This window comes from Schistocerca nitens, chromosome 10, assembly GCF_023898315.1.
Source record: "Schistocerca nitens isolate TAMUIC-IGC-003100 chromosome 10, iqSchNite1.1, whole genome shotgun sequence".
NCBI lineage: Eukaryota > Metazoa > Arthropoda > Insecta > Orthoptera > Acrididae > Schistocerca > Schistocerca nitens.
Genome location: NC_064623.1, coordinates 182,941,719 through 182,963,259, shown reverse-complemented (window position 1 = coordinate 182,963,259; position 21,541 = coordinate 182,941,719). Strand labels below are relative to the sequence as shown.

At 43.4% G+C, this 21,541-nt stretch overlaps 1 protein-coding gene across 1 annotated transcript in view; it reads left to right on the top strand.

Annotated features, from left to right (window-relative positions):
- LOC126209974 (potassium voltage-gated channel protein eag-like) overlaps positions 1 to 21,541 on the top strand; it is a 244,250-nt gene that overhangs the window by 168,977 nt on the left and 53,732 nt on the right. The window contains exon 9 of the mRNA XM_049939085.1: positions 13,516 to 13,741. Within this exon, the coding sequence (XP_049795042.1) occupies positions 13,516 to 13,741 (226 nt within the window). The remainder of the gene's footprint in view (positions 1 to 13,515; positions 13,742 to 21,541) is intronic.

The window sequence follows — 21,541 nt, the reverse complement described above, 5'->3', positions numbered from 1 at the left end:
CTTGATCCACCATCATAAAAGCATCTCCTTCCATGCATCTGGGCCGCCAAAACAACACTTAGTTCCAAGTACCAATTCACAGAGACTGTCTCATGGTCCATCAACATTCATACCTCTGTATGCTCTTGCCAAAGGTAGTGAGTGAGAAAGCCCAAGTTTTAACAGGTCGTTCCTTTTTCCTCCTCACCTCTGTTATCTCTTTTCCTAGCTGGATTATTTTTTATCTCCCACTGCCACATTGCTCTTATCTCCATCTTACTGTTTCTTTCTTGTAACTGTACCTTTCTCTATTGTTATTCCACAGTCTTCAGTTTTTCATTTGTCCTCCTTAACTGTTTAGTTTCACACCCCATAATTTTCTCCCATCCAATCATTGTCTTTTCAGCCTTCCCATTGCTTTTACTCACTTCTGCAGAGCTTATATCTGCCTTGAATTTTCCTAGTCTCATAATTGTCTGACTTTTTTCTACTCTATATGCAGTCCTCATCCTCTCATTTTTATTTTTCATATTTATATAAATAATCTGTACAGCCCATACCGAGTTATGTGACATCATGCGTAAGTCAGTGGATCCATTTTCAAGAGAAGCGACATTCAAATACTCATACATTTGTTCAAATTAAGTTTTTTTATTTCCGTATACCCACAGTACAAATGACAGTAAAGTACAAAGAAACATAGTCAATTTCCTTCCCTAGCCTCTTCCAATCTAAGCTCATGTTTCATCTTTGATGACGATATCGCCAACAAAATATTAATTCCTAATCTTGCTTCATTGTTTATTACCGCTTCTTATTTGTTTCTTTCTTAGAAACTCATTGTTTCTTCTTCAAAACATTTTTTGCAACCCAGAAACCCTGTTACGTTTTCCTTCGTAACTACATTGCTGTTATCTCCCGTTCATACTCTACTATTTCTGAGTCTTCATTATTTACTTTATACTCCAAAGAAAGCAGGTGTTGACAGATGTGAGAATTACCGAACAATCAGTTTCATAAGTCACGACTACAAAATACTAACGCGAATTATTTACAGACGAATGGAAAAATTGGCAGAAGCCGACCTCGTGGAAGATCAGTTTGGATTCCGCAGAAATATTCGAACACGTGGGGCAATACTGACCCTACGACTTATCTTAGAAGATAGGTTAGGGAAAGGCAAACATAAGTTTCTAGCATTTGTAGACTTTGACTGGACGTTGACTGGAATACTCTCTTTCAAATTCTGAAGATGGCACGGTAAAATACAGGGAGCGAAAGGCTATTTACAATTTGTACAGAAACCAGATGGCAGTTATAAGAGTCCAGGGGCATGAAAGGGAAGCAGTGGTTGGGAAAGGAGCAAGACAGGGTTGTAGCCTATCCTAGATGTTATTCAATCTGTATATTGAGCAAGAAGTAAAGGAAACGAAAGAAAAATTCGGAGTAGAAATTAAAATCCAAGGAGAAGAAATAAAAACATTGAGATTCGCCGATGACATTGTAATTCTGTTAGAGGCAGCAAAGGACCTGGAAGAGCAGTTGAACGGAATAGACCGTATCTTGAAAGGAGGTTATAAGATGAACATCAACAAAAGCAAAACGAGGATAACAGAACGTAGTCGAATTAAGTCGGGTGATGCTGCGGAAATTAGATTATGAAATCAGACACTTAATGTAGTAAAGGAGTTTTGCTACTTGGGAAGAAAAATAACTAATGATGGTCGAAGTAGAGAGGACCTAAAATGTAGACTGGCAATGGCAAGGAAAGCGTTTCTGAAGAAGAGAAATTTGTTAACATCGAGTATAGATTTAAGTGACAGAAAGTCGTTCTCCAAAGTATTTGTTCGGGGTGTAGCCATGTATCGAAGCGAAATATGGACGATAAATAGTTTAGACAAGAAGAGAATAAAAGCTTTCGAAATGTGGTGCTACAGATGAATGCTGAAGATTAGATGGGTATATCACATATAATGAGGAGATATTGAATATAGTTGGAGAGAAGAAAAATTTGTGGCACAATGTGAATAGAAGAAGGAATCGGTTGGTAGGACATGTTTTGAGGCATCTAGGGATCACCAGTTTAGTACTGGAGGGCAGCGTGGAGGGTAAAAATCGTAGAGGGAGACCAAGAGATGAATACACTAAGCATATTCAGAAGGATGTAGGTTGCAGTAGGTACTGGGAGATGAAGGAGCTCGCACAGGATAATTAGCATGGAGAGCTGCCTGAAACCAGTCTCTGGACTGAAGACCACAACAACAACAACCCTATTATTTGTTTCTCGAAACCTCTCTGTTTATTTCCTACTCCCAAATTCTTTTCTCTTACTCCTAGTTCAGTTGTTTCCCATTAATACATTTTATGAAGGTTGCATTAAACGAACAGCTACCGAAGACAGTGCCGACACACTGTTTGCCTTAATTGATTTTTGTCACGTAACTGAAACTGATGTTAAGAGTGTATTGACACGATTTGTTTGGCTTTAATTGGTTCTTTTACAGTCTTCTGACTGGTTTGATGCTGCTCGCCACGAATTACTGTCCAGTAATGTCCTCTTCATCTCAGAGTACTCTTGCTATTCACGTCCTCAGTTATCTGCTGGATGTATTCCAATGTTTGTTTTTCTGTACAGTTTTTGCCCTCTAGATATCCCTCTAATACCGTGGAAGTTATTCAGTGATGTATTAACAGGTGTCCTATCTTCTTAGCCCTTCTACTTCTCAGTGTTTTCCTTTCCTTGCCGATTCTGTGGAGTACCTGCTCATTGCTTACCTTATCAGTCCACCTAACTTTCAACATTCTTATATAGCACCACATTGCAAAGGCTTCGATTCTCTTCTATTCTGGTTTACCCACGGTCCATGTCTCACTACCATACAATGCTGTGCTCCAAACGTACATTTTCAGAAATTTCTTTCTCACATTATGAACGATGTTCGAGTCCTCTTGGCCAGAAATCTTTTGGTACTCTCAAGACACACTGATCAAAACCCAGAGCGTACTTCCCGCTCACGCAGAATCTTGAAATCTGGCAAGAAACAAGTTTTTACATTACAAGTAAAGAAGAGAAGAAAACAGAAAATTATTAATTTACAACTATGTCACACGAAAGACATACACTTTTTGTCGGTTGTTATTTGACTGTCTATCTGTCCGTCTGTTAAGACTCATTTTCGCATGAACGGCTAGACGTATCAAGCTAAATTTTGTCAGATACTAACAAGGGAACCTCCCCATCGCACCCCCCTCAGATTTAGTTATAAGTTGGCACAGTGGATAGGCCTTGATAAACTGAACACAGATCAATCGAGAAAACAGGAAGAAGTTGTGTGGAACTATGAAAAAATAAGCAAAATATACAAACTGAGTAGTCCATGGGCAACATAGGCAATATCAAGGAGGATGTGAGCACAGGCGCGCCATGGTCCCGTGGTAGCGTGAGCAGCTGCAGAACGAGGGGTCCTTGGTTCAAGTCTTCCCGGGAGTGAAAATTTTACTTTCTTTATTTTTGCGTAGTTATTATCTGTCTGTTCGTGCATTGACGTCTCTGTTCACTGTAATAAGTTTAGTGTCTGTGTTTTGCGACCGTATCGCAAAACCGTGCGATTAGTAGACGAAAGGACGTGCCTCTCCAATGGGAACCGAAAACATTTGATCGCAAGGTCATAAGTCAACCGATTCCTCCACAGGAAAACACATCTGATATGTTCTATGCGACACTGGTGACGGCATGTGCGTCACATGACAGGAATATGTTGTGGACCCACCTAACTTGTACACTTGGCGAATGGGTAAAAAGATTCTTCTACCTTGCCCGATTTAGGTTTTCTTGTGGATGTGATAATCACTCCCAAAAAAGTGATGAAAACATAAGAGTTTGTCACATAAACTGAAAATAAAAAACTAAATTTTTCACTTGATGGAAGATTTAAACCAAGGACCTTTCGTTCCGCAGCTGCTCACGTTACCACGAGACCACGGCGCACCTGCGTTCCCATTTTCCTTGATGTTGCCTATCTTCCCATGAACTACTCAGTTTGTATATTTTGCTTATTTTTTTCATAGTTCCACACAACTTCTTCCTGTTTTCTCAATTGATCTGTGTTCAGTTTTTCAAGGCCTATCCACTGTGCCAACTTATAACTAAATCTGACGGGCGTGCGATGGGGAGGTTCCCTTGTAAGGTCTATGGTTCCTTGGCGTTGTGAATAAATTTAAGCTTTTAAGTCAGTGCTGTGCAAAGATAAGGCCATCTGTGTCACACATTTTAATATTCGCAAACTCGCGCATCAAAACCTGTAGAGTACTTCCTCTTGACTTGCAGTGGTTAAATTTTCACAGGAAGCAAGGTTTCGCGGTTCAAGTGAAGGAAAAAATACGAAAGCTGTTAATTTGTAAATACGTGACACGAAAAATTGTTTTTGTCATTTGTTATCCCTCTTGTGTTTCCCTTTGTCTGTCTGTATGTCTGTTTTCTCTTCTCAGGAAAGGGTGGACGCGTCAAATTGAAATCTGTGGCATAATAAGCTCTAGGGTCCGTTTGCAGTGACGTCAAACTGTACGGATATTTGTGTCACATACTTCGATACTCGCAAAGTCACTCATCAAAACCGATTTAATGCTCCCCTTTGAAGTAGAATAACGAAAATTGGCTGGTAGCAACGTTCCACGGTACAAATGAACGAACAAATTTGGAAATTGTGTGTTTAGAATTACATCACACAGTGAAATTCTTTTTGTTATTTGTTGTCTGTCTGTCTCTCTATGTGTCTGTTGAGGCTACTTTCTGTTATGAACTGGTAGACATATCAAGCTGAAAATTGTGTCGTATACTAAGATCTATTGCCCCTTAATGGTGCAAAAACTTTGAGCTTCCGAGCCAATCCAGTCGAAAGATATATTCATTTGTGTCAAATACTTCGATATCTTGGCGATATCGATGACAGGCGAAAAACGTCGAAATTATTGGTACACAGGATTGGTGAACCATCTTAATACGTTCATAATTAATTTTTTAAGGAAACCCTGGGTGCATGTGTCCTACTCGCAATTATCCGGATTTTTCATTTACGAGTATCTTTCCAATGGTGACTCTTTGCGTTCTGAAGAGCTATGCTGCTGGGCTTGGCCATATGCTCGATTGGCTGACTCATATTTTTCTCATGGCCAATCAAATTAGTCTTCACTATCATTGTGCTATATTTCTGTACAGCCCAATTCGCATGGTAGGAAAGGAATTCCATCGCTGGGCAAACTCCATGTGTCCTGTCCATCATTCGTCACCTCTTCCTCCTCTGCTGACGTCTTCTTTCCAGGTCTGCGATCGTTCCCCATCTTGACTCGGTAGGAGAGCAGCCTCTGACTGTAAAGAGGCTTTTATAATTAGCTTCTCGTCGTCTGCCACACAGCAAACGTCTCGTCTCCTGTTTGACAAGGTATTCAAGGTATTTGAACCTGCGCCCCATCCACAATTCTCACGAACACAGAAAATAATTATGGGGACAGGGTAGGAAGGAGGGAGAGCGTCCCCTCTTTCGTCGCTTCAGCCTCTGCCTCCCATAGGGGCAGAAAGGCTCCAGGGACGGCGACACCCCTATCTTCAGATCCATTGTGACGTCTGATGACCAATACATTAAAACATACATCGTGATGTCATTTATAACATATCCTGATCTTGTCTAGTTACCAAGTGGAAGGTCATTAATTGCATACACTACTGGCCATTAAAAGTGCTACACCAAAAAGAAATGCAGATGATACACGGGTATTCATTAGACAAATATATTATACTAGAACTGACATGTGATTACATTTTCACGCAATTTGAGTGCATAGATCCTGAGAAATCAGGACAACCACCTCTGGCCGTAATAACGGCCTTGATACGCCTGGGCATTGAGTCAAACAGAACTTGAATGGCGTATACAGGTACAGCGGTCCATGCAGCTTACACACGATACCACAGTTCATCGAGAGTAGTAACTGGCATATTGTGACGAGACAGTTACTCGGCCACCATTGACCAGACGTTTTCAGTTGGTGAGAGGTCTGGAAAATGTGCTGGTCAGAGCAGCAGTCCAACATTTTCTGTATCCAGAAAGGCCCGTACAGGACCTGCAACATACGGTCGTGCATTATCCTGCTGAAATGTAGGGTTTCGCAGGGATCGAATCAAGGGTAGAGCCAGGGGTCGTAACACATCCGAAATGTAACGTCGACTGTTCAAAGTCCCGTCAATGTTAACAAGAGCTGACCGAGACGTGTAACCAATGGCACCCCATACCATCACACCGGATGATACGCTTGTATAGCGATGACGAATACACGCTTCCAATGTGCGTTCACCGCGATGTCGCCAAACACGGATTCGACCATCATGCTGCTGTAAACAGAACCTGGATTCATCCTAAAAAAAGACATTTTGCCATTCGTGCACCCACGTTCGTCGTTGAGTACACCATCGCGGGCGCTCCTTTCTGTGATGCAGCGTGAAGGGTAACCGCAGCCATGGCCTCCGAGCTGATAGTCCATGCTGCTGAAAACGTCGTCGAACTGTTCGTGCTGATGATTTTTGTCTTGCAAATGGGGATCTGTTGATTCGGGGATCGAGACGTGGCTGCACGAGCCGTGACAGCCATGCGGATAACATGCCTGTCATCTCGACTGCTAGTGATGCGAGGCCGTTGGGATCCAGCACGGCGTTCCGTATTACCCTCCTGAACCCACTGATTCCATATTCTGCTAACACTCATTGGATCTCGACCAACGCGAGCAGCAATGTCGCGATACGATAAACCGCAATCGCGATAGGCTACAATCCGACCGTTATCAAAGTGGGAATACGTGCTGGTACGCATTTGTCCCTTACACAAGGCATCACAACAACGTATCACCAGGCAACGCCGGTCAACTGCTGTCTGTGTATGAGAAATCGGTTGGAAATTTTCCACATGTCGGCACGTTGTAGGTGTCGCCACCGGCGCCAACCTTGTGTGAATGCTCTGAAAAGCTAATCATTTGCATATCACAGCATCTTCTTCCTGTCGGTTAAATTTCGCGTCTGTAGCACGTCATCTTCGTGGTGTATCAATTTTAATGGCCAGTAGTTTACATCTGACGAAAAATACGTAGAGAGCTTATTTCTGTGTTGGACGTGATCTGTTGTATGTCATCTCTCATAAAATTCTGATAGTTGAAAAGCTACAAACAGTAATATACTGTCCAGTCACGTTAATGTGATCACCTGTCAGAAGCCTGAATAACCACCTCTTGCTGTGCAGAGAGCTGCGAGACCTGCAGGAAGAGAATCAGTGAGGCTCTGGAAAAAAAAAGTGGTTCAAATGGCTCTAAGCACTATCGGACTTAACATCTGAGGTCATCAGTCCCTTAGACTTAGAACTACTTAAACCCAACTAACCTAAGGACATCACACACATCCATGCTAGAGGCTAGGTTCGAACCTGCGACCGTAGCAGCAGCGCCGTTCCGGACTGAAGCGTCTAGAAACGCTCGGTCACACGGCCGGCGAGGGTCTGGAAAGTACCGACAGGGATGTGCAGCCACTCCACAACAACTTGGTAGATGCAACAGTGCTGACGAGAAACAGACTGATTGTAGGGGAGTGCACATGGTCCCGGAGGATAGATGCATACTTGTTATCGTCCGTTGTACCTTCCAGAATGACGATGTCACCCACAGACCATAACGCTTCCTCCTCCCTTGTTTTAAGACGTTCCACGCTGAAACCGCCAACGGCCTTCTGTCCAATGTTGCATAAAACGAGATTCATTTAAAAATCTACCTGTCGGCGCTCAGTGGGCATTCAGATGCGGTATTTGCGTGCAAATTCCAGCCTTCATTGCTGATCAACAGCAGTCCACATGGGTGCATGAACCAGGTGCCTGGTGCAATGGCCTATATGCAATAACGTTTGCTGAACTGTCGTTGAGGAGACACGGTTCGTCAGGGGGGGGGGGGGGGGTCAGTTCCTCAGCAGTTGCACGCCTACTTGCCCGTACACCTCTCTGTAGGAGTCGTTCATTCCCATCATCTATGGCCAGTCGTGTATCACAGTTGCCCCGAAGCCAGTGTTGCATAGCACCATTTTGACATGCATGGTATGCGCTAACCATGGCAGTATGCAAATAGTTTAAAACTTAGCCGTTTTGGGAATGCTTCCATCTTGGCCCAAAAGCCAATCATCATGCCCTTTTTGGATATCACATAAATAGCTGCTTTCCACATTACGACAACAATTGCACTGTTTTCCGTGTCCTCCAGTCACGATTTATGTACCCTCCACTGCTAGTCCTACCACCAGACGTCTGTGAGTGGTTATTGCACGCTGAAGTCGAACATAAGCAATGGTAAGATTAATGTGGCTGGACAGCATGTATGTAACATTCAGATGGGTGAAATTACACAGTTCTGCCGGAGCCAAGGTAGCCCCTGAGGGCCGGCGACCCGTATAACACCACAGAGGATGGGGTTGTCTTTGTCCAAGGCGAACTAAAAGCACCATGGTAAACACCGGCTATTTACATACAAGATAATGGAAACAGACATTATGAGCACTACTTCCTGAGGGGGAGCTCGAGCCACAGCCTGCAGGAAGTATCACTAAGCCTAAACCTGATTGGCTGGAGACAGCTATTTAGGGCCTAGAAGCAACCTCGAAGTTCAGTTCACTCCAGATGCCGACCTCGTGGACTTTGACCACTGAAGATTACGTCTTCGTCTCTGAATTGGACTTTTACTAGTATGTGTGTGTGTGTGTGTGTGTCTTACCACGAACCCTTGTGGAAAATTAGAAGTGAACTTTCGTTTGCCTCAATTAGGAGACTTTTACTGGCTTTGTTATTGTTACCTTTCTTTTGTTGTTCAGTCATCAACCTTGTAGACGTACATAAATAAAACTGGTGTTTGTGAAAATTTGCGAATTCTCAGTCACAACACAATCAGCTGTTCGTCTGGATGACGGCGTATACGAACACAACCAACAACTTAGTGTAACAAGAAATAGGATTTATCCAACCAGGCAACACGCTCCCACTGACCCACGGTACAATTTGGATGATCCCATCCCCAAGTGCCATCGTAATTCACGAACTCTCTGAGCCAACATTGGAACAAGAAGGGGTTGGCTGCAGCAAAGCCAATATTGACAATGTATAGGAACTGTGTGCTTCGAAACTCTTATGCTTGCACCGGTATTGTTATCGGCCTTCCGCTCTGCCACAGATCATCTGTTCTCCTGCTGTACGGATTGGGTGGGCCTCCAATTTCCACACTCCGTGATCAGGCATGCACATCCTCCAAGGCATGGTGTCACCATCGTTCAACTGCTTCCCATAGATGCTCACACGTGAACAGCCGGACGAGCTTCCCCATTTCCGAGATGCTCATTCTCAGTCAACAGGCCATGTCACTCTGTCAGTTGTCAAAGTAACTTGTATGTCAGTGGTGTTCCACATTTGCGGCCCATTTAACAAATACTCGGAACTCCACCAGGCGTCATTTGATATCACGGTAGGCACTGATCATAACGTATTTGCGAAGTACAGTAACAATTGACAGCAGCAGTATACTGTAAAAAAAAAAAAGAAAAGAAAGATAAAACGATGCACCATGAAGTAGTTGTGCATATCGGGCATCGCTCAAAAATTGATCTTCAAACAGGTATCAGTGGAAAAAGCAAAATTCTAAACTGTGGCTGCTGATGGATGAATGTGTGATGTTGCACTGCAATTTCAACGCGCCACTGGCAAGGATACTAAATAGGGGACATATCGATAGCAGGGCGTAAAGTCTTTGCGAGTTTAATTCTGTACACTGAGTTAGACAATGATTTTGCTTCGCAGACAGGCGCCTAAACAATATACACAGATGCCAGTATTTCAGAGAGAACGTGTAACGGGGCTCAAAGAAGCAGTTGGAGTAATCGGCAAATTGGTCGACATTTGAATAGGAGAGATGCCAGTATTCAACGATGTTGTCAGGAATGGTTGAACCATCTCCAAACACAGCGTCAAGAGTGAAGCGGTCTACCCGGAGAGGCGACACAACGAGAGGACTGAGCAAACGCCAGAGCCCTTGATTCATCATTATGATCCATCCTAAGTGCGACTGATGCTTCGCTGATTACAAAGACCGTTAATAGGCGGCTCAGAGAAAGGGCGATGAGGTCACGGCGCCCATTTCGCTGTCTACCATTGGCCTCTGTACACCAACAAGATCGTTTTCAGCGGTGTTGGACACAATCGGACTGGAATCGCGTTGACTGAGTAGAATTGCCTTCAGTGATAAGTCCCGCTTATAACTGAGCCCCTATGACCAGCGATGAAAAACCAATGTGACTGCAGCCCGACAAGTAGGCGGATCCGAGGTGCCATTTCATTTCGTAGCAGGATCCCTTTGGTTGTCATCTGCAGCACAGCGCAAAGTCGGCGATATTCTGCTCCCCCTTTTGCTGTCCTTCGTGGCAAGACATCCTGGTCTTACATTTCAGCAATTTAATGTCTTCCCGATTTTCTATTGTTCGTCTTCATGCTTGCCAAAACCAACCTTAGCCAGGAAGCTCGCCAGATCTCTCTGCAGTCGAGTCGATTTGGAGCAATATGGATAGGGCCCTGTAGCCAGCTCGGGATTTTGACGATCTAAAGCGCAAATTAGATAGAATTTGGCACGATGTCCCTTAGGAGGACAATCATCAAGTCTGTTACTTAATGCCAGGCCAAATAACTGCTTCTATAAGGGCTGGAACTGGATCAATGAGTTATTGACTTTCTCAAATCATCCATTTTTTTAAAAATTGTAATCATTTGTTTGTCTGTCATTTGCATCACATCTACCGACTTCCACCCCATTCGGACAATACGGAAATTTTTGAAGTTTATGGTAAGTTCCTATCAGATCAAACAGCTCAAGTCATCGGTCCCTAGGCTTACACATTACTTGATCTAACTTGAACTAACTTACGCTAAGGACAACACACACACACACACACACACACACACACGTGCCCAAGGGAGGACTCGAACCTCCGATGGGGGGAGCCACGTGAGCATTGGCAAGACGCCTCAGAGCGCGTGGCTACCCCGTGCAGCCGGACAATTCCTTAGTGATGCGTCGTTGTTTTTTCTGTCTTAGTGTGTATCATGGATATTAAAAGAAGAACTGCAATGACTAAACAAGCCATCAGAACTAAAAGTAACCATCATGTAGAACTAAGAATGAAATTCATCAAGAGATTTATTTGGAGCATTTTAAACGGTGGTACTGAAGGGTAGCTCAAGGGTAAAGGGTAAGTTAGAAGCAATAGAGATGTAGATATAGAGAAGGGCCACAGTAACATCCAGGACTGAAAGTGAATCTAATGAATAAATACTGCAAGAAATTAAAGAGAAAAGGACATTGATTAACATGATACAGAGAAGAAAAACAGAATGAAGTGAACAACTAATTCGACATAAGACCTTCATAGAAAACATCTGAGAGGGAAAACTACTGAAAAAATATTCAGGACGCAGACCCAGAAGATGCATATTGGGAAGAGTTATCGGTGGAATGAATTGCAGTAATGCACTTAAATGGTAAAGATGGTGCGAGAGAGAGAAAGATTGCTATACAATCGAGGAGTTGAATTTAGTGTCTGTGATCATGATATCTGCATTCATTCTTTGGGTGACCAGAAACTTCCTGGCAGATTAAAACTGTGTCTCGGTCGGGCACACAGTTTTAATCTGCCAGGAAGTTTCATATCAGCGCACACTCCGCTGCAGAGTGAAAATCTCATTTTGGGTGACCAGTTTGATCACCATTGCCATCTCCTTGAATTTTTTATAGGCTACCAATTGCACACAGTGACTCAATGAACAGTACTTTGCCTCTATCACAACGCCAGCTTTTCTTTGTATAGTCAGCTATGTACCAAATATCCATTGGTTTTGAACTTTTATTTATTTATACCAGTGGTATTTAGAGTCCTTACAGTTGTACTTTTTATTTTATTTTGGTCTTTATCTTGTGTCTGCACAGTCGATTTCAAGACAGTAGCGTCTCCTCAAGTACTGTTTGGTGTGCTTCGTGAATCGAATGCTGTAAGTAGTACATTTCCGTATTTAAGATACCTCCCTTAATCAGACGACCAAATCAGTACTTATACCTTTCGTTTCATGCAGCAAACCTAAGAGGTAGCACATTATTGGCACTTCCATTGTTAGAATGATATTTTGAGTACTTATGACAATCAACTCATAATGCACACTTAACAGGTACCTGAAGGTGAAACATTATTGTCTTGAAATCGATTCTCCATTCATGAGATGAAAATAAAGAAAAGAAAATACAGTCGTTGTTGTTGTTGTGGTCGTCAGTCCTGAGACTGGTTTGATGCAGCTCTCCATGCTACTCTATCCTGTGCAAGCTTCTTGATCTCCCAGTACCTACTGCAACCTACATCCTTCTGAATCTGCTTAGTGTATTCATCTCTTGGTCTCTCTCTACGATTTTTACCCTCCAATCTGCCCTCCAATGCTAAATTTGTGATCCCTTTATGCCTCAGAACATGTCCTACCAACTGGTCCCTTCTTCTTGTCAAGTCGTGCCGCAAACTCCTCCCCAATTCTGTTCAATACCTCCTCATTAGTTATATGATCTACCCATCTAATCTTCAGCATTCTTCTGTAGCACCACATTTCGAAATCTTCTATTCTCTTCTCGTTCAAACTATTTATCATCCATGTTTCACTTCCATACATGGCTACACTCCATACAAATACTTTCAGAAACGACTTCCTGATACTTAAATCTCTACTCGATGTTAACAAATTTCTCTTCTTCAGAAACGCTTTCCTTGCCATTGCTAGTCTATATCATCTCTACTTCGACCATCATCAGTTATTTTACTCCCCAAATAGCAAAACTCCTTTACTAATTTAAGTGCCTCATTTCCTAATCTAATTCCCTTAGCATCACCCGACTTAATTGGACTACATTCCATTATCCTCGTTTTGCTTTTGTTGATGTTTATCTTATACAGTCGTAATGAAATGCGAGTGTGGTACCATAACAGCTGTACAGATTGCTGGAAGCATATTAAAATTTGTGCCTGATCAAGACTTGAAACCAGATTTCCCACTCGTCGGAAGTGGTTTGCACTGATCATTTCGTTTGCGTGAGCACACTTCCAGGACTGTCCCAAATCTCCACATGTCTCAGAATCTGCTTCCCACAGCGCTTGCTCAATTATGTCACTCACAGGGTGAGACTTATTTTATTTTTCTCGTCATGTTTCGTTGGCTTTGGCACGAAATACATTAATGCAATGTCTGTATTTCACAGTGTCTTTGTGGTCCGATGCATGCATGGATGACCAAAGGAACATTGCATCTAACTATACAACAGTGTTAAGTACATACATGTGTGTTGGAAGGAGCATTCTATCAGACTATACAGACACTGCCAAATAGAGACATTGCAGTAATGAAGTTGATTTTCATTGGAATAAACAGTTTGCTCTGTTCCCTTGGGCAGGTGGGGACGCCTGCTGGGGTCCAGCGGCGGGAGTGTCGACTCGTCTGACGCGGGCAGTAGTTCGGCCGCAGCGGCGCTGATGTCGCGCTCGCTGTCCATCCGGGGTGACCACCACGGCGGAAGTGGCGCTGGCGGCGCGCAGGCCAAAAATGGCGGCGCTTCCTCTTCTGGTGGGCCGCCCGGCTCGTCTTCCTCGCTCGGAGGCAACGGAGGCTCGGGGAATAAGGTAACACCGACATCCACGTGCTCTTTAGCAATCTCACACATATCCACATTTCTGTCAAACTGGGCAGTGAGTCTCACGTCAAAGTCGTATGCTGGGTGGCATTTGGCTGAGTCTCTGGCACCACATACTGTGAACATCCACCTCATCAGACTTCTCAGCAACACTCCCACGGTTCTGGACTGAGTTATGCAGTGTGGAATATCATAGCCACTGGCGACGGAAAGTTGAACACAAGCAGAATTACAAGTTCTATGGATAATTGAAAATGTCACAAAAGGATTTAACTTCACAGTGTTAATGGCGGCGGTATTTCTGTATATTCAGAATGCCAGTAGTAAAATCTGGTAGCAGAACTTAGTACACAAAATGTTTATATGAACATCCATATCAAATGTCTATCTTAAACTAGTCAACAACTTTAACCAGAAGAGACCCTTCTCATTGTCCAAACAGGGCATATGATCCTGCTTTAAATACACTTCAGTGGGCATGCCACAGGGCTCAGTCTTATCAGCTGTGCCCATTGTATTAATGACATGCTGATGACAGGGCTAGTTTTACCACTGACTGCAACAAACGTCACGTAATAAACTACGTTGCGCAACAAATCAACAAGATGGTCCAATGGCACGTGGCCAATAAGATCGCAGTTCATGCTGACAAGACAACCCCTACATAACTCTCTAACAGCAGACCATCCTACGAGGCAATGTTACCATTAATAGTACCCGAATTCCATGTCAGTCAGTCACAAGGTACCTTGGATGGATTCCAAACTCCTTTTCCATCGTCACACAGAACACACCTACTGTTATGAATTGTAACAAAGTCTAAATTACTGCAGTAGGAAGTAGATGCTACTACACATAGAAACAAACTGTTAGGAATTTATTAGAACTTGAGCATGGCAAACACTTAACTTTGAAAACAACTATTGTCCACATATTGGTACTGCTGCTGTTATTTGCAACATTCAGCGCTTCATCCATTGCAGAATGATAGTTTCACCTCAAAGTACAGTTGTCTATAATCAGTTGTCTGGAACTTGATTGAAAGTAATGATTAACTCTACTATTAGCATGCAGCCAGATCTGTACTCACAAGGGAACCTCCCCATCGCACCCCCCTCAGATTTAGTTATAAGTTGGCACAGTGGATAGGCCTTGAAAACCTGAACACAGATCAATCGAGATAACAGGAAGAAGTTGTATGGAACTATGAAAAAAATAAGCAAAATATACAAACTGAATAGTCCATGTACAACATAAGCAACTCAAGGATCATATGAGCTCACGAGCGCCGTGGTCCTGTGGTTAGCGTTAGCAGCTGCGGAATGAGAGGTCATTGGTTCAAGTCTTCCCTCGAGTGAAAATTTTTCTTACTTTATTTTCGCAAAGTTATGATCTGTCCGATAATTCATTGACATCTCTATTCACTATAATAAGTTTAGTGTCTGTGTTTTGCGACCGCACCGCAAAACCGTGCGATTAGTACACGAAAGGACGTGCTTCTCCAATGGGAACCGAAAACATTAGATCTCAAGGTTATAGGTCAAGCGATTCCTCCACAGAAAAACACGTCTGATATATTCTATACGACACCGGTGACGGCATGTGCGTCACATGACAGGAATATGTTGTCAACCCACCTAACTTGTACACTTGGCGAATGGGTAAAAAGATTCTTCTACCTTGCCCGATTTAGGTTTTCTTGTGGATGTGATAATCCCATTGGAGAGGCACGTCCTTTCGTCTACTAATCGCACAGTTTTTCGGTGCCGTCGCAAAACACAGACACTAAACTAATTTCCGTGAACAAAGACGTCAATGAACGAACGGACAGATCATAACTCTGCGAAAATGAAGAAAGTAAAATTTTCACTCGGGGGAAGACTTGAACCAAGGACCTATCGTTCAGCAGGTGCTCACGTTAACCACGGGACTACGGCACTCTTGAGGTTACACTCTCCTTGATGTTGTCTATCTTGCACATGGACTACTCAGTTTGTATATTTTACTTATTTTTTTCATAGTTCCACACAACTTCTTCCTGTTTTCTCGACTGATCTGTGTTCAGGTTTTCAAGGCCTATCCACTGTGCCAACTTATGACTAAATCTGAGGGGGATGCGATGTGGAGGTTCCCTTGTCAGATGATACTGTTGTCCTAAGCAATTGTTACAAGAGGTCACTGCTTACATACAGGCTGGGCTGAGTAGCACTGCACTCCGTCCTAAATGGGTTTCTGGCTATGGTGGCGTAAGGAAGCACATGGCGGCATGTGTGCATCAATGTCTCTGATTCTTTGATGCATCTTGCAGCGATTCTCTTTACTTGTGGTACTGTTGTGCGGTACCAACCTTTGTGCAGGTGACGCCACAGTTAGACAGAGCTCAAGTTGACGATGGCGTTGTGTGCCTCTTCATCAGTGGGGGCCTGAGGCTCGAAACGAAGCTATGACTTTTTCCACACTATCATAATGTAAACTTTACTTTTTGGTTCCAGAACATGGGCAATGATTAATGTCACTAGAGCACAGGCTCTCCAAGGCATACTAAACAAGGTGGTTCATTGGAGTCTCCATGCATCGCTGTTAACGGTGGTTACAACATTACATGAGGAAACGGAAATTCCTGAAATCAATCATTGGGGAGATAGCGTGATAGCTGTATCAAAAGGTGGGTTGAGGCCTATGAAACATCGGAAGCATGCACCTTTGACACTGGTACCGTTACCTCATACTCGTAGTGCTCTAGGAAGAATCCAACTCGGCTCATGGGTAATTCATACGATCATCGTTGAGTATCACTCTCAGGAGACTGACAATGCACCTCCTCTCCGAGGGTAGTTACCAACTCCATCATAGGGCTGTAAGGAAATCCAAGTTCCACCTGCTGCACTTTCAGAGCGAAATAAAGTAAAGCAAAGTAATAAGAAATTAGGTTCTTTCGCCAATCCATGTAGATCAGTCGCGCTGGTGCTACTGTGCTCTCAGATCAGCAAAATACACATTCACGCAAGCAAAGCTACTCTGTGAGAGATGGAGATGACAGTCGTGGTTTCCCTCATTTCATAGCTGAAATGTGCGCCATATTGCATTAAAACTGCAGTATCATGCAGACGGCTTAGGACACACAATTAGCATGAAGTGTACTTCAGGGCCCAGCCTGATTAATGTGACCATCTGTCAAAAGTCTGAATAGGCTTACGCAAACTGCTGCAAGAAAGTCGTTCCCGTTGTAGAAGGTACTGACAGGGATGTGGAGCCATACCGACTATTGTTGTGCAGAGCTGCGGCAGATTTCTTGACTGTGACGCCGATCATACCTTCTGAAATGACGAGATTACCAGGGGAAAGCCACTCAGACATTTCGCGGATCATAACGCTCGTTACTCCATCCTACTCCATTCTGACAACTGTTGGATGGTGTTTGCTTTCAGTCTATATAAGCTATATAACACATAAAGTGTCTGGCGTAATGGTTAGATCGGTTACTGCTGCTACAATGGCAGGTTATCAAGATTTAAGTCAGTTTAAACGTGGTGTTATAGTCGGCGCACGAACGATGGGACACTGCATTTCGGAGGTAGCGATGAAATAGAGATTTTCCAGTACGACCATTTCACGAGTGTCCCGTCAACATTAGGAATCCGATAAAATATCAGGTGCCCGACATCGCTGCGACCGGATAAACATCCTGCAAGAACGGGACCAACGACAACCGAAGAGAATCGTTCAACGTGACAGAAGTGCAACTCTTCTCCAAATTTCGATGCTGAGCCATCAATGTCAGCGTGCGTACGATTCAACGATACATCATCGATATGGGGTTTTGAAGTCGAAGGCCCATTCGTGTACCCTTGATAACAACACGACACAAGGCCTTACGCCTCACCTGGGCCAGTCAACACTGACGTTGCACTGCTGATGACTGGAAACACGTTGCCTGGTCAAAAGAGTCTCGTTTCAAATGATATCGAGTGGAGGGACGCGTACGGCTATGGAGACAACCTAATGAATCCATGGACCCTGCATGTCAGCAGGGGACTGTTGAAACTGATGAGGGTTCTGTGATGGTGTGAGGCGTGTGAAGTTGGAGTGACATGGGACCCCTAATACGTCTAGATACGACTCTGACACGTACATAAGCGCCCTGTCTGATCACCTGAATCCATTCCTGTTCCATTGTGCATTTCGACGGACTTGGGCAATTACAACGAGACAATGCGACACCCCACACGTCCAGAATTGCTACAGAGCGGCTATAGAAACACTCTTGTGAGTTTAAACCCTTCTGCTGGTCACCAGTCTCTCCAGACTTGGACACTATTGAGCATATCTGGAATGCCTTGCAACGTGCTGTTCAGAAAAGATTTTCACCCCTAGTACTCTTACGGATTTAGGACAGCCCTGCAGGATTCATCGTGTCAGTTCCCTCCAGCACTATTCTGACATTACTCAAGTCCATGCCAGGCCGTAATGCGTGCTCGCGGGGGCCTGCACTATTTTGGGCAAATGTACCAGTTGCTTTGGCTCTTCAGTCTATAGCCTCATAAGCATTAAGCCCAAGGCAAAATGCTGCCTGCTACAGGCTTGCGCACCGAGCGAGGTGGCGCAGTGGTTAGCACACTGGACTCGCATTCGGGAGGACGGCGGTTCAATCCCGTCTCCGGCCATTCTGATTTAGGTTTTCCGTGATTTCCCTAAATCGTTTCAGGCAAATGCCGGGATGGTTCCTTTGAAAGGGCACGGCCGATTTCCTTCCCAATCCTTCCCTAACCCGAGCCTGCGCTCCGTCTCTAATGACCTCGTTGTCGACGGGACGTTAAACACTAACCACCACCACCACCACAGGCTTGCGCAAACAGCTTTAAATAAATACCTTGGCAGTTCCGGGATTCTCTTCTGATTTGGCTATCAGAGTACCCAGCATTGCCGAGATTGGTACTCATTTCAGTTCTATTAGTCCATCTTCTCCTTCTCCCTCTCTCCATCCATCTCCTCTGGACCCTTCTCTGTCTCCTCAAATGGTTCAAATGGCTCTGAACACTATGGGACTTAACTTCTAAGGTCATCAGTCCCATAGAACTTAGAACTACTTAAACCTAACTAACCTAAGGACATCACACACATCCATGGCCGAGGCAGGATTCTAACCTGCGACCGTAGCGGTCGCGCGGTTCCAGACTGTAGCGCCTAGAACCGCTCGGCCACTCCGTCCGGCTCTATCTCCTCATCTGCCTCTTCCCTTTCTTTGTCCACGACTCCCTCGCCGTCTCTGCCCATATCCCCCTCCCCCACCTACATGTGCCCATTTCTCTCGTCCCCTCTTCCTGCCCATCTCCTCCTCGTCTTTCCACATAAGTACCACCGCCCCAGTAGCATGTTGATCGCTCTTATCCCCAGAATGTTTCTTTCCAGACAGTAACTAATGTGTGTAACAACTTTTGGGTTTAGGAGTAGTTTTTTACCCACCGCTTTGCACACATATGCTTATGTCACAAATATGTAACATATATTTACATATATTTAACCTGCAGTTTCGTTTCCACGCAGCTCAAGGCTTATGATGTCATATCTTCTGAACTATGTGTCGTACAATGATGTAGTTGTGCAGACACATTCAGTAGTATATGAGAACACTGTCCGCAAAATTTGGTGTGAATATTGTTAGTAGGAAATATGTAATAAATTAAAACGTCATGCCTGATGCTACAGTTTTACTGCATGAACAGCGAAAATGTAGCAGCGGGTATGTGTTTTCATTTTTTGTGGAGGTTGTCGGCGTCAAGTTTGCTTCAAGTACCTGAGTACTCCCATTCTCAAATAGTGGATGAATAAAGTCTTAGTATTCGTGCGTCGTGGGGTACACTTCCTTTTCACCCCCCTCCCGCTTTGGTTGGTCAGTGATTCTTAGATTTCTTATCCTGACAGCGGTTCTTTCCAGGCAGTAAGGTCCATGTGTACCAAGCTTGGTAGAAATCTGTCGAGTGGTTTCGGAGGATATGTAGAACATACATACATACGTTTTGCTGACATTTCTGGGGATCTATATTTCTGTAATCCTATTTTGATGAAATAACGTGTATATGTTGCTCCGGGCTACGCTCCAGTTACCTAAAAATTCGGTGAAAATTTGTGAGGTAGTTCCAGATTTTAGCGTGTTGAAGCAGACAGACAGACACTTTGGTTTTATAATTGTGTTATTAGTATAGAAGATGCAGATAAAATATATGTAGCATTTTAACTAACGTTATTTCTGCAGAATGCCAGATAGTAATTTGGTAGTTACCGTTTTACTGCTTGATCAGGTAAAAGGTTACAAATTACTTCTGAAATATTGTATTTACATTTTTATCTATAAACGGTTTTTTGAAGGCTCCAGAATTACCTTCTCCATTAATTCCCCTTTTATTGTACACGGTGCAACGGTCTGGAAAAGAACGTAACAGTTCCTCAAAAATATGTGTTAAGCGTTTTTATGCACGTATCAAACCGAAATCCGCCTTTATCCATCACTTCTAGTTTTTTAACAAAGCAGTCATTTACATTTCATGAATTTCGCTAAATCGAGTCCAGATACTGAAACAATATGAAATCAATAACCAATTTTCGAATACTTGTAATACATCGAAAGTTGTGTGTTTGTATTTTGAAATAAGGTTCTTTTCTCTATAGTCTTTAGTCAGGAACTATACCCAATTTCAGTTACACCTCGTTTAAGGTGTCATGGTCGTATGTAAGCACTAAGACACAAGCAATACCTTCACTGCGTTATGGCAGTGGTAATGTTACCGATGACGCAGTTAAAGCACGGTGTCCCGATATTTCTTAGCCCAAGAACATACTGTAAATATTCCAGAATTCGAATCAAGAACAGTTGGTCATGTAATTTAGAACCAGGCCCTTTCAGTGTGGCGGAAAAGCGTAAGTTACTTTAGAGACATCCAGCAGATGCACTACCACAAGAAATCCTAGTCGGCCTCGTGACTACCTTAGGGGGCAGTTCCAGAGCATGTTTTGCTGTCAGCTATGATCACAAAAACTATCAAAAACCATGTCCCGTCTTTTTAATGTTCACGGAACCATCATAAATCGCGGTGACTTCTGTTTGGTTATTGTCTTTGAATAAAAGTGTCATACTATTCGTCTCATTGCGCATTTCTTTCAGTCACCTTCTGTATTATACTGTAGCAGTTCTTTCTGTGTTCCAAGTTTGGTCGAGCTATGTTACTTGTGAGTGACACAGCATGCGAAAGTTACTCTCGTCCGTAAGTTTTGCACACCAGCGTACATGTATCATTTTAATCCAAGGGATTATTTTTGAAAGCTGTGTGTTGCCACAATATTGAAAATAGTTTTGTCTAGCTTGTGTGAAATTACTGTTAGCAGGTTTGTTCAATAGTCATATTGAAAGCTTTTCCTGAAAAAAGGAGAATATGGCAATAAAAATATTGTACAGTTTCAATGTTAGGAAGTCTTTTCTGAAAGTTTAGGGCGCCCGGAAAGTAGGGACGAATATTAAAGTGCTATAGAACGTACAAAATTTATTGAAAATGCAATGCGTGTTTACAAACACATTAAGTAGCTTCTTACATTTATGTACGAAAAATTATATCCTCCGTATGACCACCTTAGGCCACGCAGAAACGAGCAATGCATTGAAGTTCTCGATGCCGGCCGCTGTGGCCGAGCGATTCTAGGCGCTTCACTCCGGAAACGCGCTGCTGCTTCGGTCGCAGGTTCGAATCCTGCCTCGGGCATGGATGTGTGTGATGTCCTTAGCTTGGTTAGGTTTAAG